The sequence below is a fragment of the Alexandromys fortis genome, unplaced genomic scaffold, assembly GCF_014885135.2.
Source record: "Alexandromys fortis isolate MF-2015 unplaced genomic scaffold, M_Fortis_MF-2015_v1.1 scaffold_489, whole genome shotgun sequence".
Lineage (NCBI taxonomy): Eukaryota > Metazoa > Chordata > Mammalia > Rodentia > Cricetidae > Alexandromys > Alexandromys fortis.
Genome location: NW_026068357.1, coordinates 1 through 25894, shown reverse-complemented (window position 1 = coordinate 25894; position 25894 = coordinate 1). Strand labels below are relative to the sequence as shown.

Genomic DNA, 25894 nt, shown 5'->3' with positions numbered 1-25894 from the left:
ACATTAACACTGACAGCCACTTCTGAAGGTTTAACCCCATCCCAAATACTGAAAAACTAGAGGCTGAAGGAGGTGAATGAGCTTCTGCCCCAGGATTTTACTGAGACCAGCTTGGGGGCATATGAGGCACAAGGAATCCAGCTTCGTGTCCTAGAAGCCATCCACAAAGGTTTCCTACAGATCGTCACTGTACACAATCTGGGTCCTCTTGTCCCGGTGGCAGCCCTTAGGGCTGTTCTGGACAGCTGGGGAGGGGGAAAGTGACAGTTAAGGTCTGAGGCAGCTCACAGGCTAGGCCTGAGGTTCCAGTCCTCCTGTCTCTGCCCAGCCTTGGCCTACAGTGTCTATGCTGCCCTCTGGCGGCCAGAGTCTCCCGCTGGCTTAGAAAATCCAGACCCTTATCATGGTGAGCCACGAAATCACGAGGCCCTGGAAGCTAAAGATGAGAGCATCTCTGTGGCCTGTGGTACTGGCCGGTCTGCTCCTTCCCGGTGTCTACAGGGCTTTTACTCTGAAAATCTGCTCAGGCAGAGTGGGCAGTCCACTTCAAGGAAGCCCACAGGCCATGCCAGGCTTCGTAGGAGGCCTCAGAGCCCAACTGCTCAGCTTCTCTCTCCACACTCTGGCTCCACCCAAGGACTTCACCCTACATCTGTGGGGCCATAGGCAGCCCCCTCTCTGGTCCTGTACCCTGCCTCCTTCTCAGAGCCCGGGTCCATGGCCCAGGGCTTCTGGGGCTGCTCTCAGCATGGACCCTTTTAATGGTTCCTTTGCTGCAGCTGCCTATTCAGCCTGGCGGGCCAGGATTGCTGGAGATGTGCTTGGCACAAACAGAGCCCAGCTTCCTAATGTATCTGATTCCCCAAACCAGTCCTGGGTCACCCTTTTCTCCAAAATTCCCATCTCTGATGGTTTCGGATGCACATTTCTGAGCCTGGCCTTTTGTTTGAGGTCCAGTTCCACAGTCAAGTTCACACACTGCTCCAGCTCGGAGGGACAGCCTGACTCCTGCTCTCCTCCCTGAGCCATTCACTGCTGGGGACCTTGTGCTGTTCCTCCCCTCCCATCCCCTCTGACAGACAGCCTGGCAGCTCTCCATCAGTTGCCTACTACAAACAAATCCTGATCTTGGGCCCTCTGTGGAGGGACCCACAGTGGTGTGCTGTAGGGAGGGGTGAGGGAAGAGCCCCGTCCTTACCGAGGGAGCCCCAGACAGACTTGCCAGTAGCAGCGTCCAGCATGGGCTGTTTGCGGGCTATGTTGACTTTGAGCTGCACGGATTCCACCTGGGTTCCATTGAGCTGTGGGACAAAAGGGGAGGGGACAGAGGGTGGGTACTCCAGGGAGCCAGGTGCTGGCACCCCAGGGACCAGACAAGGGTCTGAGGATGAAGGTTCTCAATCAGGAGAGGAGGAAGAGCCTGAGGGGGGCAGGAGGGATAGGGGAGGGGTCTGACAAGTCTCCACCTCAGCCACGGCCTGATCCGCAGACTCCATCTTCTCATAGGTGACGAAGGCACAGCTGGGGTGAGAAAAGCGGGGTCAGTGGAGGTCCATGACCCAGTGTTCCCACGCAGCATCCCCCCAGGGATGCTCATCCTTACTTTCTGGGTGGGTCCATGGAGAGGTCGATGATGTTTCCAAAGGGAGAGAAGGCCCCTCGGAGGAGGGTGGGCGTCATGTCCTCTCCATACACATACAGAGTGTTCCCCTTCCGAGGGGCCCTCCTCTCGGGGAACGAGTCTGACCCTGTGGGTTGGGAATCATGGTCACTACTGAGTCCCCATCACCCTCCGTTTAGCAGGACCCCCTCACCCTGGCCAAGAGCACTCACTGCGGAAAGGGCCCTCTCGCTCCCGCTCCCTGTCTCGCTCCCGGTCTCTGTCTCGCTCCCGGTCTTTATCTTTGTCTCGGTCTCTGTCGCGGTCTCTGTCTTTGTCTCTGTCGCGGTCTCTGTCTCGATCCCGATCTTTGTCACGGTCTTTGTCGCGGTCCCTATCTCGGCTCCTCTCATGACTTCGGTCCCGGCTGCGGCTTCGGGGAGGGGAGGCTGAGGAGCGGGCACCACCGTGTTCTTCATAGCTCCAGTCAAAGCCTCGAGGTGGGCCATCAGCAGCCCCGGGGCCCTCTGCTTCTTCTCCATCTGGTCCCAGCTCCCGCAGCCGATCGCTAGAAGACACAAAGCTGGGGAGAAGCAGACAGTGAGGACCAAAGGAGCTCCATCTTCTCACGGACCTCTGTCTACAGCCGGCCCTGAACCTTTCAGGAACTCCGGCCACTGACCCCACACCAAATGGTGGTCTCTCTAACGACTCCAACCACTGACCCCNGCCACTGACCCCACACCAAATGGTGGTCTCTCTAACGACTCCAACCACTGACCCCCACACCAAATGGTGGTCTCTCTAACCTTTCATACAGAGATTTCCTCTGGGGACGTCTGGATGACTGAGGAAAAAAAGACAGAACAATTAAGAAGATTCCCAGGTGCTGGAAAACCTGTGCCTTCTGTAGTTAACCCTGGCCCCACAGAAACCATTACCTCCTGCAGGTCCTCGTCAGCGGATACGCTCCTCTGGAACGGCTGGAAAGTGGGGACAGGCCCCTTCTCAGGGTCCTGGGGAGGGGGAGACACCGCGTTAGCGCAGACCAGGAGAGCTAGGTCCTCTTTTGCTCCTGTCATACTTCCTGCTGATGACGTGCTGGTCTCTCTGTCTGTTTATCAAGACTTGAATTTCTGTGCAGCCCTGGCTGTCCTGGAACTCACTCTGTAAAGCAGGCTGGTCTCGAACTCAGAGCTCGGCTTGTTTCTTCCAAGTGCTGGGATTAAAGCATGTACCACCATGCCTGGCTGATGTGCTGGTTTTTTTTTTTTTTTTTTTTGATTTTTGAGAAAGGGTTTCTCCATAGCTTTTGGTTCCCGTCCTGAAACTAGCTCTTGTAGTCCAAGCTGGCCTCGAACTCACAGAGATCCACCTGCCTCTGCCTCCCGAGTGCTGGGATTAAAGGCATGCGCCACCACCGCCCGGCCTGAATTGCTGTTTTTAAGGAAGTGTTTGGTTTACCCAAACCTCCCCTCAGCCCAGGAAGCGCAAATGTGGAAAACAGAAATGTAGGAGTCACCTTATGTGACAGATAAGAAACCTAATGCTCCCGCAGTAAATGGTGGCGTGCCCCTCTAGCCCTGGCTACTTGTGAGGCTGAGGCCAGTGCATCACTGAGTCTGGGGGAACAGTGAGAAAGGAGTAAAAAAGACTAAAAGAGACTGGAAGTAGGAAAACACCCTAAACCTCAGGACGGCACAACTTGCTCGTATCTAACTTCCCTTAAAGCTATCCCCTTCTAGCTTGGAGGGGATCTCGTTGAAGTCAAGGGTGCTCACCTTTAACTTCCCCTCTAGGGTCCGAGAACGTTTGAAGCCTGAGTTCTTGGTTTCCGCTTTGATGGCACTGATGGCTCCCGACTTCACCAGCTGCTTGGCCTGTTCTGTTGCTGTGGCAGTGTCCACCACAGGCTGCTCCGATAACGCTGGGGGTCGGAGGGAGGGAGGGAGGCATTATGCCGGCTGTGGGGGTAGCCCCACGCCGCCCCCCCAATTCTCCATCTCCATCACTTACAGCGTTTGACGCCACCCTGGCTCGCCGTGCCGCTGCTACTTTGCTTCTTCAGGGCCAGCAAGGCTTTTTTCTGGGAAGGAGAAAGATTAATGCAGAGAGGCTTGTCAGCCAAGGTGCTGGCCTCGTGTGTGCATCACTCCAGGGAGAGTACACGTGGTTCCCTTGTCCTGGAGCGGCACTAGTCCCTACATCATCATGACGCCAGCAATATCGAACCTAACCAAACCACGGTGTCCAAAGCCCCTCTAGTTTCACGTTCTGGAAGTTGAAAAACAAAAACAAAAGCAAAACAAAAACCTAAGCCCTGTGTCTGGAGAGACGGCTCAACAGTTAAGAGTACTGACTGCTCTTCAAGAGGACCCAGGTTCAATCCCCAGCACCCATGTGACCGCTTCCAACTGTAACTCCAATTCCTACGCCCTCACACAGACACACACGTGGGCAAAACACCAACGTACGTAAAATAAAAACAAACCTAAGCCCTACGATAGACATCAGCTGCAGAGAAGTCCTGAATGTCTCCCGTGAGGATTTGACCCACCTTTCTTGTGCGTATTTCACAAAGCTGTACAAAACTGAAGTGCCTAGTTCCTACCCTTGAGAAACGCACAATCCAGGAACTATAACGACTAGACTCCCAGCCAAGAATAATCAATTACTAATCACACGCAGCTGAACGCACACAAACAGTCTTAGATGCTTATGCGGCTATCAAACTGGGACCTGGGTGGGATTTACCCAACACAGAGAGATTTTAGACTAAGAAAGCAAGGTGGTACAAATGCAAAGAAAAGGTTCTGGGTTTTTAGAGTGAGTAATTCTGTCTTTTTCGAAAGGGATGCTGGGCTGAAATGTCAGGGCTTTGTTCTATACACGATGGGAAACCTTGAAAAGTTTTCAGGGGAACAAGGGTGCCCCCAAGAGAGCCAAGCAAACCCTGTTCTGACGGGTCTCGTCGGAAGGAGTCACTAGAGAGATCACTCAGAAGGATGGACCAAGATAATCAGGTGCCCCTGCGGTTCTAGCTCCTCAGAGAAGCTGAGGCAGGAAGACCACACGGACCCAGGAGTTCAAGACCAACCTAGGCCATGTACTGAGATCCTGCTTCGAAGGAAAAAAACAGACAAAGTGGGAGGGTGGAAGGGACAGAACATGGGCAGACATGACAGGCGTTTCGCTGTGTAAATAGTACGGAAGCCAGAAGTGAGCTGGGTGCGGGGTGAACAGAAAACGGTGGTTCAGGCAGAGCTGTTCCCGCCTACCCAAAGCTACACAGTTTCAATCCAGTGAGGCCCTGTCTGAAGAGGGGATAAAAGGCCAGAGAGATTTTAAGGCCTATGATGCTTAGGAGGTCCTATCTAAAAGCAAGGAGAGGGGAGTAGATCAGACAGGATGGTGACTTTAGCTTGGCCGTCTGATGGTTCAAAACGCACTGCATGGAGCTGGGAATCCTAATGTGACCACCTCCAGCTCTTGGGTGGTACTCAAACCACAGGAAGGATGACCGGTCCATGGAGGACCGAACAGAAAAGGCTTGACAAAGCTGGAGAAGCTACACAGGCGTGTGCTCCGGGTATGAGCCAGGAGAAGGGGCGCCCCATCCCCTCACACTCACCCAGGTGTCCTCCGAGTCTGCAGAAGGCTGCGCCGCCGCCCTACTCCCTTACCTTCTTCTTGAGCTTGTTGAATTTCTTCTGCAGCGCCTCTTCCTCTTCGCTCAGCCCGGGAGGTATCACCAACATGTCGGCTCCTGGTGCAGGGGCAGAACCCAAGACATCATTCTCTACCGTCACCACTCAAAATGCACACGTCGTCCAACTTCTGTCCATCCTGTATTTACCCCGACCTCCAGGCCCGCCTACTCCAGCCTCTGGCCTTGCCCTAACCCCTTGTCTCCACGAGGCTGCTGTCCAACCTCCTGTCCAAGGTCCAGACACCAGAGCCTTGGGGTACCTCAGCCCGGAGAAGGGAAAGCACTCCCTGCGACGCCAAGGCGATGGCTCCCGACCCCCATGCCCAATGGGGTTAGGTCAGCCAACCTCGGGGTCCGGTGGGCAGAGAAGGCGGCTGGGCCCGCGCAGCGATATCTGGCCGACCAGAGGAGGAGGAGGAAGAACCTGGGGCCGCGCAGGGAAGGCGCGAAGGATGTGAGACGAAGCCCTCACCTGAGGGGGCGGCGCCCGGGCCCGCTGTCTCCGGCGCCGCCGCGCGGGCTGCTGCGCGCGGGCTCGCGGCGATGACGTAAAGGGGCAGGACACGCGGTAACCAAGGCGGCGAGCCGCAGCGACTTCCGCCCGGCCTTGCCCTGCTCCGTGCTGGGCTTCGGCGTCGAGCTCGCCTACGCTCCCGGCGGGGAGTGGTGGAGGGAGGGGGCGTGTCGGGGAAAAAATCCCTCAATTTCCGCCCATCTCGGGGCGGGGCCAACTCCGTGGTTCCTCTGCGTTTCCGGGCTGCGAGGCAGCTGTCGAGGCTTCAGGATGCTGGACACAGAGAGACTCGGTGAGGGGGAGGGTATGGGAGGGGAGGGGAGGGGAGCAGCAGCTGGGATTGACTTTTGACCTCTAACCTGTGACCTTTCCCCCGTAGTGCTCCCTCCCCCCGATCCCTTGAACCTGCCTCTTGGAGCTCTGGAAGTGGGCTGCACTGGGCACTGGGAGCTGCTGAACGTGCCTGGGGCTCCACAGAGCACTGTGAGTGAGTTTTGAGTCTCATCTTTGACCCGGGAGGCTAAAAGTGACCCCTCTCCAGGACCTCACTTTCCTGTGACTGGACACTGTCAGCTGGGCTCCTAGCCGATGCTGGACAGACCCCAGCCTCCAGGAGCTCCAGTGGGACACTAGCTCTCAGAACTGCGCTTTCACGCGTGACTTTCCTCCTTGGAAGTTTGTTCTTTCTGCATGCCTCCAGGCACTTGGCTGAGACCTCGCTTTTCAGCTTCTGAATCTGAAGCCGGGTGTGGCTCACACCTTTAATTCCAGCACTTGGGAGGCGGAGGCAGGCGGATCTCTTGAGTTTGAGGCCAGCCTGGTCTATAAGAGCTAGTTTGAGGACAGGCTCCAAAGCTACAGAGAAACCTTGTTGGAGGCCAGTTTGGTCTACCTATCAAGTTCCAGGCCAGCCAGGGCCTCATAGTGAGACTTCATCTCCAAAAAAAAAAAAAAAAAGAAGAAGAAGAAAAAGAAGACCTAGGGAATGGCTTAGCCCAGAGGTTCTCAACCCCTTGGGTGGGCAAATGACCCTTTAACAGGGGTTGCATATCATATCCTGAATCTCAAATATTTACAATTCGTAACAAGGCTGGGCAGTGACGGCGCACACCCAGCACTCCACTCGAGAAGCAGAGGCAGGTGGATCTCTGTGAGTTGGAGGCCAGTCTGGTCTATAAGAGCTAGGCTCCAAAGCTACAGAGAAACCTTGTCTTGAGAAAACCCAGAACAAACAATTCATAACGGTAACAGAACCCCACTTAGGAAGTAGCAGCAGTAGTACTGCAGTGTTGGGAACCACCGGCTCGGTCGATAACGTGCTCACCATGCGTGCCTGATGAGATGCGTGTAAAGGAGGGAGAGAGCCAGCCCCAGAGTCGTCCTCTGTCTGCCACGTTCTGTAGCGTGTGTGCCCATACCCACACGTTACACAAGTCCCTGTATATAGTCACATGCTATTACTACTACAGAGTCATTCTGAAAGCAGATTCCCAGCTGAGTGGGTAGCCAAGTTGGTATAGTGTTTGCCTGGCGTACACAAAGACCTGGGTGACACTCAAGTGTGGCATTGCATGCTTGTCACCCCCTAGTTCTAGGTCATGTTTATATGTATATATATATATATATATGAAAATACATGATGTATGTGATATATCAAGTCTGATGCAAACCTGGGGTACACGAAACCCTGTCTTAAGATAGGAACGCATATGGCTGTGCCTGACCTCCATGCGTCCGGAATGCATAGTTTGCTTTAGTCAGCGTCCCAGGTACCTCAGCTGCAGGGGGGTTTTGCTTAGCCTTCGGGCTTTGCTCATCCGATTGCCTCGGCTTCTGCTGGAGACATCCACCATGGGATCTAAACACAAATCCCCGTCGCCTCTTCTGCCTGCACTTTATCTGTTCCTAATGGTTCTCACCTCGCCCTTGTCCCAGCTACCCCACGGCCTCCCTCCCTGTGCCCCTGACCTACAGCAGGAAGCGGAGCAGCTGTTCCTCTCGTCTCCCGCCTGGCTTCCTCTGCATGGTGTGGAACACTCAGCTCGGTGAGGAGTCTGCAGGGCCCAGCTAGGGGGTGGACCACCCAAAGGGAGCAGGGATGGCAAGGAAGCTGACTCCCCAGTTCTTTTCCTTTCCTCCAGAAAATGGCAGAGGAAGAGGGATCCCTGGTCTCTTCTGGCTGCTCTGGGGGCTCCTGTCCCATCCGACCTTCAGGCCCAGAGACACCCAACCACAGGCCAGATACTGGGCTACAAGGAGGTGAGAGGTCAGAGACCACAAGAGACAGAGCTGGGAGAACAGGTCGGAGCAGACCAGGTCTCACCGGGACTCCAACCTCTTGTCTCAGGTCCTGCTGGAGAACACAAACCTGTCGGCCACAACCTCCTTGTCCCTTCGCCGGCCTCCAGGGCCAGCCCCCCAGTCACTATGGGGCAACCCAACACAGTACCCTTTCTGGCCTGGTAAGTTGTACATGGTGGGGGTAGAAGCGAGTGTCTTCGTGTCTAGGGAACGGGTCCCTGCTGATGCCGAACCCCATGTTTCCCCAGGTGGGATGGACGAGCCCACCATGACAGATCTGAGCACTCGGGAAGAAGCTGAGGAGGAGATAGACTTTGAGAAAGGTGAAGTGGCCGTGTCTGAGGAGGGCCCAGCAGGCTGCTGCTAGCCGTCCTGTACATGCATGAACTATGGGAAAGGGGAAAAACTGTTCTCTCTAGTTCCCCTGAAAAAAGTGGCCACAGCTGCTGTGCACACGGCAGAGCGCTGTGACTGTCATGTGACGGAACAGTTGGGCGGCCGATGTCGTGGTGGCTGATGCTGTCCCTCTGGTCCGGTCCTCAGATCTTCTCACTGTCCCACCTGGCTTCAAGAAAGGCGTGGATTTTGCCCCCAAGGGTGAGTGTGAGGAGGATTTGTAGGGATGCCCTGCTCCCGCCGCCGGCGTGCGAATCTGACAGGTTGCTGTTGCTCCTCAGATCACCAAGCTCCTGTGCCAGGTTTGCTTAGCCTCAGCCGCCTGCTGGAGCCCCTAGATCTGAGCGGAGGTGATGAGGACGAGGGTGAGCCAGCAGGAGGCCCTGGAGGGGGCACTGCCTCCGCCTCTCCACGCAGCGCTCCCCTGGGCCGAGCAAGCAGCTTGGAGGACCTCGTGTTGAAGGTTGGTGGTTACCGGTGATAGAGGCACGCGAGATGGGCCTGACTGCAGCAGGGGCGGGTTCGAGGGGAAGAGTGAGCTATCTGGGGATGAGTGGTTGTCAGGAGCGCTCTGGCTGTATGTTTATCACTCCTGCCCGACATTTCCAGGAAGTATCCACAATCGCATCCCCCCTGGAGCCTCCCAAACCTGCACCCCAGGAACAGTGGGCCGTACCAGTGAATGTCACCTCCCCTGTAGGTGATTTTTACCGTCTCATTCCTCAGCCTGCCTTCCAGGTACTGCACCCAGGTCTTACTTCACCTCTTGGTAGCCCCAACCCTGGCCTTGCCCCTCAGCCCAGCCTTGTCCCCTCTTCACCAGCGCCCACATACGGTCCCAGCCCTGCACTGGCCTTCTCCTCTTTGCCCCGGATGCCTGTGGGCAGGTAGAGGGGCCCTGTCATACAGCCCTGTCCGTTTTCTCTCGCGCAGTGGGCGTTTGAGCCAGATGTGTTTCAGAAGCAGGCCATCCTGCACCTGGAGCAGCACAACTCTGTCTTTGTTGCGGCTCACACATCCGCCGGGAAGACAGTGGTGGCTGATTACGCCATTGCCCTGGCCCAGAAACACATGACCCGGTACACATGGCTCCTCAGCCTGCCCTCCTCCTGCATCCTTTCCGAACCTCCCCTCTACCTTATCCCTTAGATAGGAGGTTCAGGAGAGAGGCCGGGATGGGGTTCAGAGAGAAATGAAAATGTCTAGGAGAGAAAGAGAAACGGGGCCAGATGATGACCTGGGCTAGCTTAGGAAGGGCTGGTGTCGTGAAGGAGGGTTGGAGGGCTGTCAGTGGGGGGGGGCGCCTCTGGCGGGCAGGAGGGCTGTCAGTGTGAGGGGCGGCTCCGGCGGGCAGGGGGGTGCCCCAGTTGTGGGTCTGTGAAGAAAGAGCCTCTGACTATCTGCCCTGTCTCCAGTACCATTTACACGTCTCCAATCAAAGCCCTGAGCAACCAGAAGTTTCGGGATTTCCGGAACACATTTGGGGACGTGGGGCTGCTCACAGGGGACGTGCAACTGCACCCAGAGGCCTCCTGCCTTATCATGACCACAGAGATCCTTCGGTGAGAGGGGTCTCCCAGGTGGGTTTGGGGGTGAGCACCCCTGCAGAAGCAGGGTAGACAGCTGCTGAGGAGTCAGCCTGGCGCTGCTTCTCCCCAGCTCCATGCTGTACAGCGGCTCAGACGTCATCCGGGACTTGGAGTGGGTCATCTTTGATGAAGTCCACTATATCAACGATGCCGAGGTGCGTGGGTCTCATCACAGAGCCCCGTCCCACATACCCTGAGGACCTTTCTGTCTCTGCTCCCTGACTGACCTGTCTCCTCTGATGTGTGCAGCGTGGGGTCGTGTGGGAGGAGGTGCTCATCATGCTCCCTGACCACGTCTCCATCATCCTTCTGAGCGCCACCGTCCCCAACGCCCTGGAGTTTGCTGACTGGATTGGGTGAGATGTGTGGCTTGGGTGCTTGACTGAAAAGTCTGTGCTCTATGCGCTAGACCTCAGTTTGCCGAGCTTCTGGAAAGGGGCTGGAGGTTGAGAATACTCACGCAGAGACAGACCGACACACAGACCTTTTAACACTGATACCAAAGCCCCCCTTTATTAACACCATGTAGACTTAAATACCCTGCAGCCAATGGCCAACAGGTGAAAATCCCATCCTCTGATCCTCTAAGCTAGGCACAGCTTCTAGTAACTTCAATTAGGAGGCTCTAGACAGGGAAGAGCGGCTGAAGGCCAGGACTCATTAGTCCCAACAGAAAAGGACCACGGTGTTCCTTGGTTGGGGTTGGGGCGCTCAGGCCACTGCAGTGTGGAGGGGGTCAGACTATGGAGCCAGGAAATAGCCGCACCTTAGTGGCTGCCGAACCCCACCCCTAGCCTGAGGTTGGGGCCCCAGAACATTTTTGCATGCTGAGATAGAATGGTGGGAGCCATCCGTCTGAACAGGCATACTCCATGGTCCTAAGACGCTCGGACAGGGCAGAGGTTGACCTTGAACCAGTGGAATTAAAGTGGAGATGAAGTTGTGGGTTCCTCCCACGCCTTCTCTGACCAGCCCTCTCCCTCCAGGAGGCTGAAGCGGCGGCAGATCTTTGTGATTAGCACGGTTGCCCGTCCTGTCCCCCTGGAACACTATCTCTTCACAGGAAACAGCCCCAAAACGCAGGGGGAGCTCTTCCTGCTGTTGGACTCCCGAGGGGCCTTCCACACCAAGGGGTAAGTCCAGGGCTGGGTGCCATGGCCGGGCCTGTGCTGGGCCTCACGCCCTCGCTCTGTGCTTAGGTACTATGCTGCAGTGGAGGCCAAGAAGGAGAGGATGAGCAAGCATGCCCAGACCTTTGGGGCCAAACAGCCCACGCACCAGGGGGGGCCTGCACAGGTGAGGACTGGCAGCAGTCAGCCCCAGTCCCTGCTGGGAGGGGTGGACTCGAGGTCTGCATCCTGCTCTACATAAGCCTACTTAACCCTGACTCTCTCTCCCACCTCCACATAACCTCAGGACCGCGGGGTGTACCTGTCCCTGCTGGCTTCCCTCCGGGCCCGGGCTCAGCTGCCTGTGGTCGTGTTCACCTTTTCCCGAGGCCGCTGTGATGAGCAGGCTTCAGGCCTCACCTCTCTGGATCTCACTACAAGCTTGGAGAAGAGCGAGATCCACCTCTTCCTGCAGCGCTGCCTTGCACGGCTCCGAGGCTCTGACCGACAGCTACCCCAGGTGCGTCCCTCTAGATACGGTTGGGGGTGTGGTGGTCCGAGACCTGCCCCTGCCGAGGGGGCCTCCTACACCTTCTCTGACCTGCTCCCCTCCCTGCTGCAGGTCCTGCACATGTCAGAGCTCCTTCGCCGGGGCCTGGGTGTGCACCACAGTGGCATCCTGCCCATCCTTAAGGAGATTGTGGAGATGCTGTTCAGCCGAGGGCTGGTCAAGGTGAGCAGGGGCGAGAGGGCCAAGACCTAGGCAGGACAGTGCAGTGGTTAAGAACCTGGGCCCTGGGTTTGAATTCCAGCTTCAGAACCCTAGTGACCTCTAGGTTTCTCACCTTAACCCTAAATGAGGATGTACAGGAGGCAGCTCAGGTGGTCCTGGGAGACCTCTACAGCCGGGGAGCGTAGGAAAAGTCACTAATTAGACGCAAACCGGAATGCTCTCAGGAAACACAGCTAACGGTACAGTCAGGACTGCTGCACTCAGGAAGTTCGCTAACTGCGTATGTGGCCAGAGATGTGGGCTCTCACCAGTCTGCCAGTGTTTGGTATCCAAGCGCAGCTGGTTTTCTGCCTCGGCACTATTTAAGCAGATTTAATATAGTATACCTTTTGGCACTAAGGGCCATTCTTGGGTATTTATTACAGAGAAACTCGGCCTGGTCTGTGAGGGAACATACGCGTTGCTTTTGTTCTCCTGTCCTGCTAATGATGACAGGGTCAGATCTCAAGCCCATATCCTGGGGGACCAGGGTCGAAAGACTGGCTGACAAACAGAATGCCCTCCACTGGGACAGTGGCTAGGTAAATGTAGGGGGTGTCCCCCCCTCAGTCACAAGCAGTGATTGCTAAGACGACAAGAACACGGATGGACGTGGAAAGTAGACAACACTCAGATGTATAGCTGTGTTTGTGTGAGCTATTATACAAGCACAAAGCCAAATAGTCTGCGATAGCGTTCACACAAAAAGATTCACCTGGGGATGGAGGTGGGCTGTGGACGCTAAAGAACTAGGTAGCCGGCTCAGCAGAGTGAGGGAAAATGTGGGTCTCCTAAGACGAGGCTCCACGGTGGGGTGAGCTCTGCCTGAGCTGGGCATAGACAGGACCTTTTTGTTGACCCATTCTCCCCTTCTGCCCCAGGTCCTGTTTGCCACCGAGACCTTTGCCATGGGAGTAAACATGCCAGCAAGGACCGTGGTGTTTGACTCCATGCGCAAACACGATGGCTCCACCTTCCGGGACCTGCTGCCTGGGGAGTACGTACAGATGGCAGGCCGGGCGGGCCGGAGGGGCCTGGACCCCACGGGCACAGTCATCCTGCTCTGTAAGGGCCGAGTGCCTGAGATGGCAGATCTACACCGCATGATGATGGTGGGTAGAGCAGAGGAGGCCGGGCTGGGCGTAGCTGCGGCACCAGATCCCTTAGCCCAACTCTCCTCTCTTCTGATGAGTTCATTCTCCTGGGAGCAGTCAGAAGTGAGCAAGTCTAGCCTTAATCCCTGCACAGGGAGGCAGAGGCAGGCAGATCTCTGAGTTTGAGGCCAGCTTGGTCTACAGAGCGAGTTCCAGGACAGCCAGGGCTACACAGAGAAACCCTGTCTCGAAAAACCTAAAACAAAAAAAAAAAATCGATCAAGTCCCAGGGGCCGTCACTTCCTCTTGCTCTCCTGCCACTGTGGGTATGGCGCCCAGTGGGGGCCTTTGGGAGTCCAGGTCTTTCGTTTTGTTCCCTGAGGTGAGCAAGGGGTTGGTTTGAGGCCTCCTGGCTGCAGAGCTGGGGCCAGAATATGGCCAGGGCACGCAGGTCCCACTTCTTACTGACTCTGGCTCCAGGGGAAGCCGTCCCTCCGGGTAGGGCACGCAGGTCCCACTTCTCACCCTCTGGCTCCAGGGGAAGCCGTCCCTCCGGGTAGGGCACACAGGTCCCACTTCTCACTCTCTGGCTCCAGGGGAAGCCGTCCCTCCGGGTAGGGCACGCAGGTCCCACTTCTCACCCTCTGGCTCCAGGGGAAGCCGTCCCAGCTTCAGTCCCAGTTCCGCCTCACGTACACTATGATCCTCAACCTGCTGCGGGTGGACGCCCTCAGGGTGGAGGACATGATGAAGAGGAGCTTCTCAGAGTTTCCATCCCGCAAAGACAGCAAGGTGAGGAGGTTAGGGTGGCCAGCACAGCAAGCAGGTCAGAGCCGCCCAGGAGAGGTGGGTGGTCCAGTGGGGTGGGGTAGGAGAGCAGGCTGGGCTTTCAGATTGGATACAGCCCCCACTTTCTACTCAGGCCCATGAGGAGGCTCTGGCTGAACTCACCAAGAGGCTGGGGGCCTTGGAGGAACCTGACGTGACTGGCCAACTGGCTGACCTGCCTGAGTATTACAGCTGGGGGGAGGAGCTGACAGAGACCCGCAACATGATCCAGGTGAGGAAGCGGGGGTGTTGGGGAGACGGCAGGAGGGACAGTGGCTGACACTGCTTCTGGATTTAGCCCCAGAGCCCTGGTCTCACATCTCCCATGTCCTTCTGCCTGTCTTGCTCTCCAGCGATGCATCATGGAGTCTGTGAACGGGCTGAAATCTCTCTCCACGGGAAGGGTGGTAGTCGTGAAGAACAAGGAGCATCACAATGCGTTAGGCGTGATCCTGCAGGTGAGGACAGGGGGTCCTGACCCCCACGGAGGTGTGTTCATTTCCACTCATCATCGTTTTATGCCTGTCTCTGCGCCTGGTCCCCAAGACCCCTGTCCAGGGTGGGCATACCATGTCCACATTTGTTGTGCCTGCCTCCTCTAGGTCTCCTCAAACACCAGCAGAGTGTTCACAACGTTGGTCTTGTGTGATAAGCCTGCTGTGTCTGAGAGCCCACGGGACAAGGGGCCAACCACTCCAGATGTGCCCTACCCAGACGACCTTGTGGGCTTCAAGCTGTTCCTGCCTGAAGGTGAGCTCCTTGTGGTGGTGTGAACAGGATGCCTGGGCCATGGCAAAGTCTGACCTGACTGGCTTTCCAGGGCCCTGTGAGCACACCGTGGCCAAGCTCCAGCCAGGAGATGTGGCTGCCATCTCCACCAAAGTGCTCCGGGTGAACGGGGAGAAGATCTCTGAGGACTTCAGCAAGAGGCAGCAACCAAAATTCAGGTCAGAGACCTGGGGAACCTTTTCCAGGGAGGGGCACGCACCAGTGGGTGTGTACGTACAAAGGGACCATGCAGTGGGGAGCTGAGGGGTGTCCTCAGCAAGAGGGGCTCCTGTGGCAAAGACGCCTCTTGGTCCAGATCACAAACCTGCTCCCCCTTCAGGAAGGACCCTCCCCTTGCAGCTGTGACCACTGCAGTTCAGGAGCTGCTGCGTCTGGCTCAGGCCCATCCATCAGGGCCCCCGACCCTTGACCCTGTCAACGACCTGCAGCTCAAGGATGTGTCAGTGGTGGAAGGTGGGCTCCGAGCCCGGAAGCTGGAGGAGCTGGTCCGGGGGGCTCAGTGTGTGCACAGCCCCCGGTTCCCTGCCCAGGTAGCAAGCCGAGGCAGCTTTTCCTCCCTGGTCCCTATGATCTGGGTACTCCTCCCTCAACCCTGTGCACCCCCGCTGAGGGCTGAGGAGCTAATGGTCTCTGCTATGGCTTTCTTTAGTACCTGAAGCTGCGGGAGCGAAGGCAGATTCAGAAGGAAATGGAGAGGCTGAGCTTCCTACTGTCTGATCAGTCGCTGCTGCTGCTCCCCGAGTACCACCAGCGCGTAGAGGTGAAAGAGCAGGGCGGGGCGTGAGGTGGGGGAAGCCTGGAGGGCAGTCAGGCTCTGCAGCCCTCACCTCTCCTGCAGGTGCTCCGGACCCTGGGCTATGTGGATGAGGCGGGCACAGTGAAGCTGGCAGGCCGAGTGGCCTGCGCCATGAGCAGCCACGAGCTGCTCCTCACAGAGCTCATGTTTGACAATGCGCTGAGCGCCCTGCGACCAGAGGAGATTGCAGCTCTGCTCTCTGGCCTGGTCTGCCAGAGCCCCGGTGACCCTGGGGATCAGCTCCCAAGCACCCTCAAACAGGTGGGGGCCATCACCCCCCTCTTGGCTTGTGCATCCCTAACCACACTCCCCCTACCCAGTCCCCGTAGGTGTCTCCCAAGGTGGGCATAGCCTCTTCCAGATCAGGGGCCTTGACCTCTCCTTACTATCTGCAGGGGGTGGAGCGTGTCAAAGCTGTGGCTAAGCGGATTGGTGAGGTTCAGGTGGCCTGTGGCCTGAACCAGACAGTGGAAGAATTTGTGGGAGAGCTGAATTTTGGGCTGGTTGAAGTTGTGTATGAGTGGGCTCGGGGTATGGTAAGTACCTGGGTCTGGCAGGTGGCTGGCTGGGGAAGGTTGTCCAGGCCTGGCACATTTAGCCTTCACTCTGCTCTCCCCTTAGCCCTTCTCCGAGTTGGCCGGGCTCTCAGGGACCCCAGAAGGCTTAGTGGTCCGCTGCATCCAGCGCCTGGCTGAGATGTGTCGCTCGCTTCGAGGAGCAGCCCGTTTGGTAGGGGAGCCCGTGCTGGGCGCCAAGATGGAGACGGCAGCCACCTTGCTGCGGCGGGACATTGTCTTCGCAGCCAGCCTCTACACCCAGTAAAGGGCGTGTTGGGCAAAAGCGAGTAATAAAACAGCAAAGGAGAATGCTTGGAGTATAGGGCGGGGATGGCTGTACTCAGACGCAGCAAGACACCTGCTTAGAAACCTGCTTTTATTATCTGCACGGAGTCCCCTGAGGCATCAGTCCTTGGGGGAAGGAGTTTTTGAGAGTGCTGGGAGGTCCTGAGTCATGGCTTCCACATACCATGTGGGCAGGAAGGCATAGGGTGCATCCCGATGGACAGACACAGTGACTGGGCCACCAGGTTCCCAGGAGAAGAGGTGAACAAGCCTGGAGGAAGATGGAGGTGTGGGGTGAAGCCAGAGACGGAGCCGAGATCCAGAGGTGGTACACAAACCTCAAGTCCTTACCTGGGGTCATCCTGGACAACTGTGCTCTGGGCAAAACTAAGGAAGGCAGCACAGAAGTTCATGCACACAGAGGGACTCCAGCCATCCGGGTCATTCTGGAGGAGGCACAAGAGGCAGAGGACAGTGGGGTGGGAGAGGAAGGCAGATGGCAAGGGACACTGGACCTAAGGTGGCAGCCGTGACGCCCTGCCTTACCCTGACATTTTCAAACATCTCCATGGTAGGAAAGGTCTTTAAGGAACAGACGAAACCTTCTGGGTTCCGGAAGCCGGCGACAACATGTGGGACCCCTGGGAGGAACGACTGAGCCCACCACTTCAGAAGCTTGTGTCTGACAGGAGAGGCAAAGGGTCAGCAGGACCCCCCCTCCCCCCGGGCTCCCTCTCCATCCCAGGCTCTCCTGGCCACCGGCCTGAACCTGTAGAAGCTCCTCCACTGGCCAGGGCTGTGCATCTCCTTGGAGGTCTTGAGCTCCACATAGCAGGCCGGAGGCTGTGTGGATGGGGCCTGGGGGTTCATGCAGTCTACTTCCCCGGAGAAGAGCAGAGGGTGGCTTCCCAGGCGGCTGCGTAGCACAGAGCAGAAGGCCACGTTGGTGTTAACCTCCCCAGAGGGGTCTGGGGAGCCTCCAGGTTTGTCTGCAAGGAGAGAAGCAGCAGGGGAAGGGGCTCTCGACCTCTGAGGGAGGGGAGGGGAGGGGGGCCGCACGCCAGGGATAGCTCTCACCTGCACACATGTACTGCTCAAATTTGTAGCCCATGTACATGAGCTCCCGCAGGAGGGGCGGTCTGGCTAGCCTCTGAGCCCGAGCAGCCGGGGTCTCCACCTCACTTAGGTACAGTGTCCCTTGGAACCGCGAGGCTGCCAGCTGCCAGCCTTCCTGCCGCTCATACGGCGTGGTCAGCAATTTTGTCAGGTGTCCTCGCCATGTTACTGTGGCCCCTGCCAGCCAGCCCGGACCCCTGAGAGGGAAGAGTTTGGGGCTAGTGGTCTGACCGAAGCCTTGGCTCGGGTGAGCGACAGTCCCTGCTAAAGACCGTCTGGCTCTCCTCACTTCAGGAGCTAAAAGCGGGTCTGCAGATGAGCTTGCGTGCAGGGCTTTCGCTCACCCCTCCAGCTGGTGTCGGTGTTCCAGAAGCCAGCGCAGCAAATGGTCCAGCCTCTCCTTGACTTCCTCATCCCGGGGGTGGTATCTATCAGGATACCCATCTCTGAGGTCAAAGTCGGGGCCTGGGCCTGGACCGTTGATAGGGGGCGGGCTGTAGTAGCGCAGGGCTCGGGCATCTCCATGGTACTGGCGCTGGGCGTCCAGGGAGAAGCAGCCCAGTTCGGAAGGGCGCCGGTAGAAGGGGAAGGGGCCAGAGTACAGAGCAGGCTCCGTGCGCAGTGAGGGCAGTGGACGCGGGAGCTGGTTCCAAGGCTCCGCCACCTCTGTCTTCTCCGCTTTTCTCTTGGTTCCTCTGGGCTCCATGAGCTCCTGAGGGGACAGGGTTTGCACTTTAGAGCGGATGAGGCCAGAGTGAGCCCAGGGCCGTGCAGCGCCTGCCCCTCCTCATTCAGGAGCCGAGCGCCTCTTACCCGTCCACCGCCACCCAGACGCCGCGAGCTTAAGAAGTCTAGGCTTAGCTGGGCAGTGGTGGCGCACGCCTTTAATTCAGAACCCGGGAAGCAGAGGCAGGGGGATCTCTGTGAGTTCGAGGTCAGCCTGGTCTACAGAGCGAGTTCCAGGACAACCAGGCTGCAGAGAGAAACCCGGTCTCGGAAAAAAAAAAAAAAAAACAGCAACAACAAAAAGTAGTTCGGGCTTAGAGCAAAGAGCTGGTTATCTCAAAGCTCCCAGCCCTGGCTTCCACCTTCTCTACGCTCTGCCGTCGGGGCAGCCCGTCAGAAGCCCTCTGGAGAGGCTGCAAAAGTGTCGTGGCCGCGTCTGATGACGCAGTTATCACCCTCAGGCAGGGAAGGGCGACCGCGCAGCCAGCGGCGGCACCTGAAGCCGGCCCCCTGAAGGGAAGGTGGATGCCCGCGCGCTCTACGGGAGCGAGCGCTGCCGCCCGGAGCCAATCGGCAGCGGCGCGGGCGCCGGAAGTGTGGCTGTCTCCGGCCCTGGCGGTCGCGTCCGAGACGCTGTCGTCATCGCCCCGCGTTTCCGGGCGCGCTTTCCCGGAAGCGGCGAGTCCCGGGCTATGAGTCGCAAGAGACAGCTCCTGGCTTCTGAGGCCTTTGGAGTGAAGCGGCGGCGGGCGCCGGGGCCCGGGAGAGCGGATCCTCTGAGGGCGGGCGCAGGTAACCATGGCAACCCGGGCGCGGCGGGCCCGAGGGTCCCGGCCCTCGGAGGAGGACCCAGGGTAGGTAACCGTGGCGACCCGGCGGCGGGGCGGCGGGCCGGCCCTCGGCGTCCGACCTGACCCCGCACTCCCCGGCAGGGTCCGCGCGCGAGGCGGTGGAGGAGCTGGCGCGGCTGTTCCCCCGGGGGCTGTTCGAGGACGCGCTGCCGCCCATCGCGCTGAGGAGCCAGGTGTACAGCCTGGTGCCGGACCGGACGGTGGCCGACCTGCAGCTGGTGAGGAGTGCCCGGGAAGCCGTCGGCGGCCCCCGCCCCGTCCCGCCCCGTCCCGCCCCGTCATTCCGACCCTCGCCAGCCCCTCAGACAGACGTCATCTCACACAGCCTCTCCGTGCTGTTTCGGGGTCCCTAGCAAAGGCCTAGGTGGGAGAGCTGAGTCTCGTGTCAACTCCCCGATTTCCCAGGCGATGGACTTGGGAAATGGGTTAGTGGATCGAGGAGGGGAGCGCTGAACGGCCGGCTGAGCTGGAGGCGGTAGATCCGTGTACTCGACCGTTGGCTATGTCGGCTGCAGATCCTTCTGGGCCTCTGAACACCAGGCAGAGTCATGAGGCGGAGTGAGACCCCTAGGGAGGCTAGACAGATGCTGTATCCCGGTAACCAAGTTCAGAAGGTGATGAAAGCCAGGCTGCCCCTCGTCAGACAGAAACAGGAGGTACGGGGTGCACAGCGATTAAGGTTTGTGAAGGGCCTGCTTCACAAGATCCTGGAGATAAGGCGTAAGGATCACAGTCACCTCCCAGTTAAATCCGGCGGGCAAGTCTCAGTGTCTGTGTTACCAGAACTCCTCACAGACCACCGAGTCAGAGGTCTCAACACCGTGAAAGCCGCTCACAAAGAGGCAGCAGTGCGGGGTAATGCATCCACATAGCTCCGCACCTTCTGACCGGCACTTCGCACCTTCTGACCGGCACTTCTCAGCTTCCGTCACAGATTCCCCTGGCTTAGCTCTGCCCTTACATGGCTCTGGAGTTTCTGACCCCCGAGAAAAGGCCATAGATTCAATCCAAGTATATTTAAGAGATGTTTTGATTACTGCTAGCAGGACAGCAATCTCGGGCCCCTCGAAGGGGGAGCAAGGGAAGGGTTTTTACAAAGGTGAAAACCACAAGGAGCTGTTCTAGGACTACCTTGGTAGAACAGGGGACAGAAGCCAAAAAGTAGTCAGTCATAACAAGTAGGCGGTCCGGCTGTACATTTCTGAGTCAGGGCCACCGGGAACTTTTCCTCCGGGCACGCAGACAAACAGCTAGTAGGTACTCATACGGAGGCCGAGCTTCAAATGGAGCTCCTTTATCCAGCACAACATTTGTCAGTTATTTAGGGCCAGTGAGGTGGCTGGGTGGGTAAAGGGTGTGCCCAGCTGGACGTCAGAGTTTGATTTCTGGTACCCACGTGGTGAAGGAGACCCATTCCCACAGTTGTCCCCCGACTCCTCATGCAGGCCACAGCATTCGTGTTCTTCCCCATAACAAATAATTTTTTTTTTTATTTTTTGCAAAAAAAAAAAAAACCCTATAAGACTTGCACGAGAGAAATGCAAACACGTTCACACGTTTTGTTTTATAACCTGACTGCCTTACATCCGAGACCTCCTGTTCCAGCCTCTCTAGTGGTGGGATGACAGGAGCCCACCATGACACTTAAACTTTTGTTTTTGAGTTCTTTGGGGCAGGGTTTTCTGTAGTTCAGCTCGTCTGGAACTCACTGAGGTGACCTTGAACTCTGATCCTCTTACCTCTACCTCCTAAATGCTGGGGTTACTGGTGTGCACCACCATCTGAGGCCTAGCGCCCACCCCTGATACAGTCCCCACCTGGACAGCGTAGAGAACACGGCCAGCTCCCGCCATCGTCTTTTTCCCACGGTGACCACTACTTTGATTTTCCTCATACTATATGTGTGTGTGTTCATCAAGAACAGCTGGTTTCATGCCTTTTTTACCTCGACAGTGAGGTCATGCTGTGAGTCTTACAGTCTGGTCTATTCATATTGCTCTAAGAACACGCCAGAGGCCATTTAGTCTATGTTAGAAACGGCAATTTATTTCTTACAGCTGTGAAGGTGGAGGTCCAAGATGATGGCTTCAGCTGGTGCAGTATCTGCTGGGGTTTGACTCTCCCTGTTTCCAAGATTCTGTCCTTGCTGTTCCTCAGTGGCAGAAGAGAGGGGAGCACTGGGCAACTCTTCAGAGCCTTTATCATAAGGGTTTTGGTTCTTGACAGTGTGGCTCTCTCTCCAGGCACAGTGACCTTCTGGGGGCACTGCTCCTTACTGTCATCATTTGGTGGTGCTGGGCCTGGAACTTAGAGCCTCACACAGCTGGGCAAACGAGGATTCTGCCATGTGTTAATTACCCGGTTTCAGTGATCTGAAGAAGCCTACAACACTGTATTCATCCAATTCTTGTAATTAGCTGGGTAGTTTTGAGATTGTTCTAAGTTGTCTGTAACAATAGTTAATCTATTTTCATAGGTTTCCATGTTATGAACCTATTCCAGTTTGTGCATCCTTTTGAAACATGTGTTTTTGATGAGTTACAAATTTCATCTAAGATTCAAATTATATTTTCATCATTGATCCATTGGAAGTGTCTTCCTACCTCGTGTGTGACGGTCTGGAGTCAGTAAGATCTGTGCCCTACGCTCCAGGCGCGCTACTGTGTTCTCACATGGCATTGCGGCCAGAGGATTACACAAGATCACGGCGACCCCAGGCATGGCTTCTTCTGCTAAGTGTTACAGATGTGTATTTGGGAAAAAATGGTTCAATCACTGATCTCTCTTGCTGAGGTTATAATTGAAATACTCTATTTCTTCACTGGTGATCTGTTTCCTTCTCCTATGAACTTAAGAGAACTGGATTCGTGTAATCCTCTGATTTTTTCATTTACTATTGACTCTTTTTATTTGTGTGTGTGTGTGTGTGTGTGTGTGTGTGTGTGCATATATGGAAGTCGGAAGACAGCTGAAGGGACTCTGTTCTCCATGGGGAAGGGAGGGTTAAACTCAGGTCAGCAGGCCTGACAGCAGTCAGCTCACCAGTCCTGTCACCAGCTCTTAAACATTTTCTCTGCGTCCTCGCTTTGCTTTCTTCTGGGACTCAAATTAAATAGACTCTGAACCCTTGAAGGCACTTCCATGTTCAGTATTTTTGGCTCTCATATTATTGTAATCTCCCTTAGATTAATAATTTGTTTAAAAGTATTTGTTGTCTTTGTTTGTGGCTATGTCCATGTGTGTGTATGTGTGTGTGCCCACATGAATGCATGTGTGTGTCCACGTATGTATGCGCCCTCCAAGGCCGGAAGAGGGCACTGGACTTCTGGAGCCACCAGATGTGGTGACTGAACTGGGTGCTCTGCAGCAAGTATTGCGCGCAGTTATATTTGCTTATGAGCTTTGCTCAGATCCGCAAACACGCCTTAGCGTTTCCTTTCTGTCAGAGTCTTTGTTCCCACTTTAATATATCTGTCTGGCAGTTCCTACGATTTTCTGAACTTTTTAATGTTTAAGCAATAAAAAAAAATGTTTTAAGACAAAAAGTCTCACTTTGTAGCTCTGGCTGGCCTGGAACTTCACTCTGCAGACCAGGCTGACCTCAAACTCACAGATCTGCCTGCCTCTGTCCTCTGTCTCCCCTGTGCTGGGATTAAAGGCGTGCCCTGCACCCTCACTGTTTGATGCAGTGACTGGTAAGGGTGTGGTTTAGAGGATGTTTCTATGGATTGTTTGAGGTCACTAGTTGGAAAGGGCTGCTTGACAGTCCACAAGAGTATCTCTGATGTCCCAATCCTGTCACAGCCCCTGCCCCACCCCACACACTGGCAGCCAGACCCCCTGCCCCAGTGCTCAGCTTCTCTTATGTCTTTCTTTCTACTCTCATCTCTGTGGAGACAGAAGGAGCTTCAAGAACGGGGAGAGATCAAGATCATCCAGCTAGGCTTTGACTTGGATGCTCATGGAATTGTCTTCACTGAAGACTACAGGACCAGAGTACGTGTGCACGTGTACGTGGGGGGGGGGGAGAATGTGTGTGAGTGTGTGTGTGTGTGAGAGAGAGAGAGAGAGATAGACAGACAGACAGACAGAGTGTGAGAGAGGGGGGCGGGCAGGGGAGTTGGGCATAGAAACAACAAAAGAAACATTATCCCTAGCCCACAACTCATAAACAGTGTCCAGAGCTCTGGTAAGTAGTAAGATTGGGGGAAGAGACCAGGAACTATGGGGGAGTAGGGAAAAGGGTCTGAGAAGTAGAAGGACCCCAGAGAGGGAGGAGTCAGGATGAGGTGGATAGAGAACCCTGCTCACAGACGTCAACTCTGCTTCCAGGTCCTGAAGGCCTGTGATGGCCGACCGTGTGCTGCAGCAGTGCAGAAGTTCCTGGCCTCAGTGCTCCCAGCCTGTGGGGACCTTAGCTTACAACAGGACCAGATGACGCAGACTTATGGCTTCAGGGACTCAGAAATCACGTGAGCCGTTGTGGGGTCAATAGATCAGGAGAGTGAGAGGCTTGCCAGACACAGGAGGCTTAGCAGGAGCCATGCCTAACAGTGCTCTCTATGAGATCACAGGACGGTAGAGGCTGCAGTGTCCCTAAAGATCACATTCACAGGGTCCCCATAGAGAAAAGGGAAAAGTACTAATCAAAGTCTTGGTATGGAAAGTGCCTAAACTCACTGTGTGTGAGGTCTCTGGTCTCCCCTGAGAAGTATCAGGCTGAGTGGGGGTGTTCTTAGGTTATGTGTGCCCTGAGACGCCCGCACTCAGGTGCATCTCAGGGCTGTGTCAGTGAAGCCTCCTACGGGAGCTGTTTTACCAGCAGTCATCAGAGGGCCGGGCCTGCTGTACACAGCAGGTGTCTGTACCCTGTGCTGAAAGGGATGGAGGCAAGTGGATATCCTACAGCAAGGTGTAGCCATACCAGCGAGTCCCAGGTTCAGACAGAGACCCTGTCTCAAAAAACAAGTCAGTCCCAGCATTCAGTGGGCAGAAGCAGGTGGATGTCTGAGTTTGATGCCAGCCTGTCATGGTGAGTGCTCGGAGAGCCAGGGCGACAGAGAGAAAGACCCTGTCTCAAAAATGAAAGGGGGAATGGGGCTGGAGAGGTGACTCAATGGTTAAGAGCACTGACAGCTCTCCCAGAGATCCAGAGTTCGATTCCCAGCTCCCACAAAATGACTCCCAGCTGTCTGTAACTCCAGTCTCGAGATGCAATGCCCTCTCTGGCCTCCACAAGCCCTGCGTGCATGTGGTGTACAGATAGACATGTTGTCAAAACACCCATACACATACACTAGAAATGTCTTTTTAAGAAAGTTGAGAGTGATTGGACATACTTAATGTAAACCTGTGGCCTCTATATGCTTGTGTGTACTTGTGTACTTACATGCCTGCATGCACACACACATACATGTACACTTACAAGCAAGGTTATAGAGGAAAAATATACTAAAGGACACTCATGCAGGGATCCTGCCTTGGGTTGTCTGTGTTTCTGGACACTTGGAGTCTACACATCAAGAGTTGGGGAACAGGGATGCCCTGGCTGCACTGACCTGACCTCTCCCCACCTGCAGGCACCTGGTGAACGCTGGAGTCCTCACTGTCCGAGATGCTGGGAGCTGGTGGCTGGCTGTGCCTGGAGCTGGGAGATTCATCAAGTGCTTTGTGAAAGGTGTCCTGCCTAAAGACAAGTCCTCAGTGCCTCAAGAACACCTGGGGGGTCTTTAGGTCTCCATTTTGGACTCACCTCCTTTTCCTGGGCCACCTCTCCTCCAGGGCGCCAGGCTGTACTCAGCATGGTGCGGAAGGCCAAATACCGGGAACTTCTCCTGTCAGAGCTGCTGGGCCGCAGGCCCCCTTCAGCAGTGCGGCTCGGCCTTGCCTACCATGTGCATGATGTCATTGGGGCCCAGCTAGTGGACTGGTGAGTGTAGTCCTGCATCTCAGGAAAAGCGCAGTGCTCGGGTGGGGTATCCCCAGTCATGCGTCATTCACCAGTCATGCGTCATTCACTAGTGAAGCCCAGTGTGCTTCTTCTTTTCGGAGACTCAGGAGCACACTGTGGGGCGAGGCAGAGGACTCCAGTCTTGTGTTTCTCTTACACAGTGTCCCCACCAGTTCTGGAACCCTCCTTCGCCTTCCGGATACGTGAGGAGTCAATTCTTGTACTCTGTAACTCACTGAGTGACGTTCCTGGCAGCGCTGCCCCGGGTGGCTGGTTGGTGCCAGGCTCTGCTGCAGCGGTGGTCGTACCTGACTGCGCCTGTGCACTGCATTTCTGTTTCTGTGGTGTGGAGCTAGGGCCCTACCAAGGGGACAGGAAGGTGGAGGGATCAGAAAACTGCCCTCCGGGTCAGCTGGAAATTGCCAAATAAAATACTTGTGCCTGTGTCCTTGCTGTCGCCTGTTTACTGTGATGTGCACTGGTGTCTGTGGACAGGGTGAAGCCACGATTAGGGCTGAGAATTTTATCTTAGTTCAGAGAGAACAAGGATTACCCAGGCCATTTTCCCTGTGTGACTAGGTGTATGCTATTTTCTGAACGGAAGCTTTGGGTTACAGCCTGCCCCAAGCAAAAGACTGCAGTCCAGTGTGCTGAATGTAGGAGGCAGGGGGCTCTGAAGCCATTCCTGATTTGTAGGAACTACAGCGGTCCTGTCCATGTGCCATGCTGGAGCTGTGCAAACACACATGGGCTAACACATGTGCATGAACACATTTAAGGGCGGTGCCTGGTACTGGGAATAACAAGCACAAAATTCATTTTGGGGCCAAGATTTCTTCAGAGACCCTGATGTTTGGGCTGCTTCCCCAGCACTGGGCCTAGGGCCAGTTGCGTTTCTTGGCCATCACGTGG

The 25894-nt window shown here is 56.0% G+C and overlaps 4 protein-coding genes across 8 annotated transcripts; 2 read left to right on the top strand and 2 right to left on the bottom strand.

Annotated features, from left to right (window-relative positions):
• Window positions 1-68: 68 nt before the first annotated feature.
• On the bottom strand, window positions 69-5811 carry Nelfe (negative elongation factor complex member E). The gene is made up of 11 exons (XM_050132995.1): window positions 5656-5811; window positions 5284-5366; window positions 3617-3686; window positions 3382-3527; window positions 2542-2616; window positions 2410-2447; window positions 1834-2183; window positions 1604-1748; window positions 1467-1521; window positions 1199-1301; window positions 69-245 (listed from the first exon to the last, which is right to left on the bottom strand). Exons 2-11 carry the CDS (start codon window positions 5356-5358, stop codon window positions 175-177), a joined length of 1128 nt encoding a protein of 375 aa, XP_049988952.1. The 5' UTR covers window positions 5359-5366; window positions 5656-5811; the 3' UTR covers window positions 69-174.
• Window positions 5812-5973: 162 nt separating this feature from the next.
• On the top strand, window positions 5974-16319 carry Skic2 (SKI2 subunit of superkiller complex). 2 transcript variants are annotated; one of them, XM_050132986.1, is made up of 28 exons: window positions 5974-6115; window positions 6203-6306; window positions 7759-7868; window positions 7965-8082; window positions 8171-8285; window positions 8373-8447; window positions 8668-8721; window positions 8802-8983; window positions 9130-9258; window positions 9454-9599; window positions 9936-10082; window positions 10180-10264; window positions 10359-10465; window positions 11096-11242; window positions 11309-11405; window positions 11526-11738; window positions 11841-11951; window positions 12872-13102; window positions 13739-13876; window positions 14007-14144; window positions 14266-14370; window positions 14515-14662; window positions 14733-14859; window positions 15021-15231; window positions 15351-15461; window positions 15540-15758; window positions 15893-16033; window positions 16119-16319. In XM_050132986.1, the coding sequence occupies exons 1-28, from the start codon at window positions 6094-6096 to the stop codon at window positions 16317-16319; spliced, it is 3732 nt and encodes a 1243-aa protein (XP_049988943.1). In that variant the 5' UTR covers window positions 5974-6093. The 2 variants fall into 2 exon arrangements, with proteins under 2 accessions (XP_049988943.1, XP_049988942.1); XM_050132985.1 differs by having other exon boundaries at window positions 11526-11951.
• Window positions 16282-18417, bottom strand: Dxo (decapping exoribonuclease). 3 transcript variants are annotated; one of them, XM_050132991.1, is made up of 8 exons: window positions 18269-18417; window positions 17800-18167; window positions 17417-17652; window positions 17109-17328; window positions 16886-17021; window positions 16691-16785; window positions 16524-16610; window positions 16282-16412 (listed from the first exon to the last, which is right to left on the bottom strand). In XM_050132991.1, exons 2-8 carry the CDS (start codon window positions 18159-18161, stop codon window positions 16307-16309), a joined length of 1242 nt encoding a protein of 413 aa, XP_049988948.1. In that variant the 5' UTR covers window positions 18162-18167; window positions 18269-18417; the 3' UTR covers window positions 16282-16306. The 3 variants fall into 3 exon arrangements, with proteins under 3 accessions (XP_049988948.1, XP_049988949.1, XP_049988951.1); XM_050132992.1 differs by lacking the exon at window positions 18269-18417 and having other exon boundaries at window positions 17800-18262; XM_050132994.1 differs by lacking the exon at window positions 16282-16412 and having other exon boundaries at window positions 16414-16610.
• A 418-nt stretch (window positions 18418-18835) lies between these two features.
• On the top strand, window positions 18836-25428 carry Stk19 (serine/threonine kinase 19). 2 transcript variants are annotated; one of them, XM_050132996.1, is made up of 7 exons: window positions 18836-18973; window positions 19114-19250; window positions 22933-23028; window positions 23365-23504; window positions 24612-24709; window positions 24814-24961; window positions 25144-25428. In XM_050132996.1, the coding sequence occupies exons 1-7, from the start codon at window positions 18874-18876 to the stop codon at window positions 25187-25189; spliced, it is 765 nt and encodes a 254-aa protein (XP_049988953.1). In that variant the 5' UTR covers window positions 18836-18873; the 3' UTR covers window positions 25190-25428. The 2 variants fall into 2 exon arrangements, with proteins under 2 accessions (XP_049988953.1, XP_049988954.1); XM_050132997.1 differs by having other exon boundaries at window positions 18863-19035; window positions 21509-23028.
• Window positions 25429-25894: the final 466 nt, after the last annotated feature.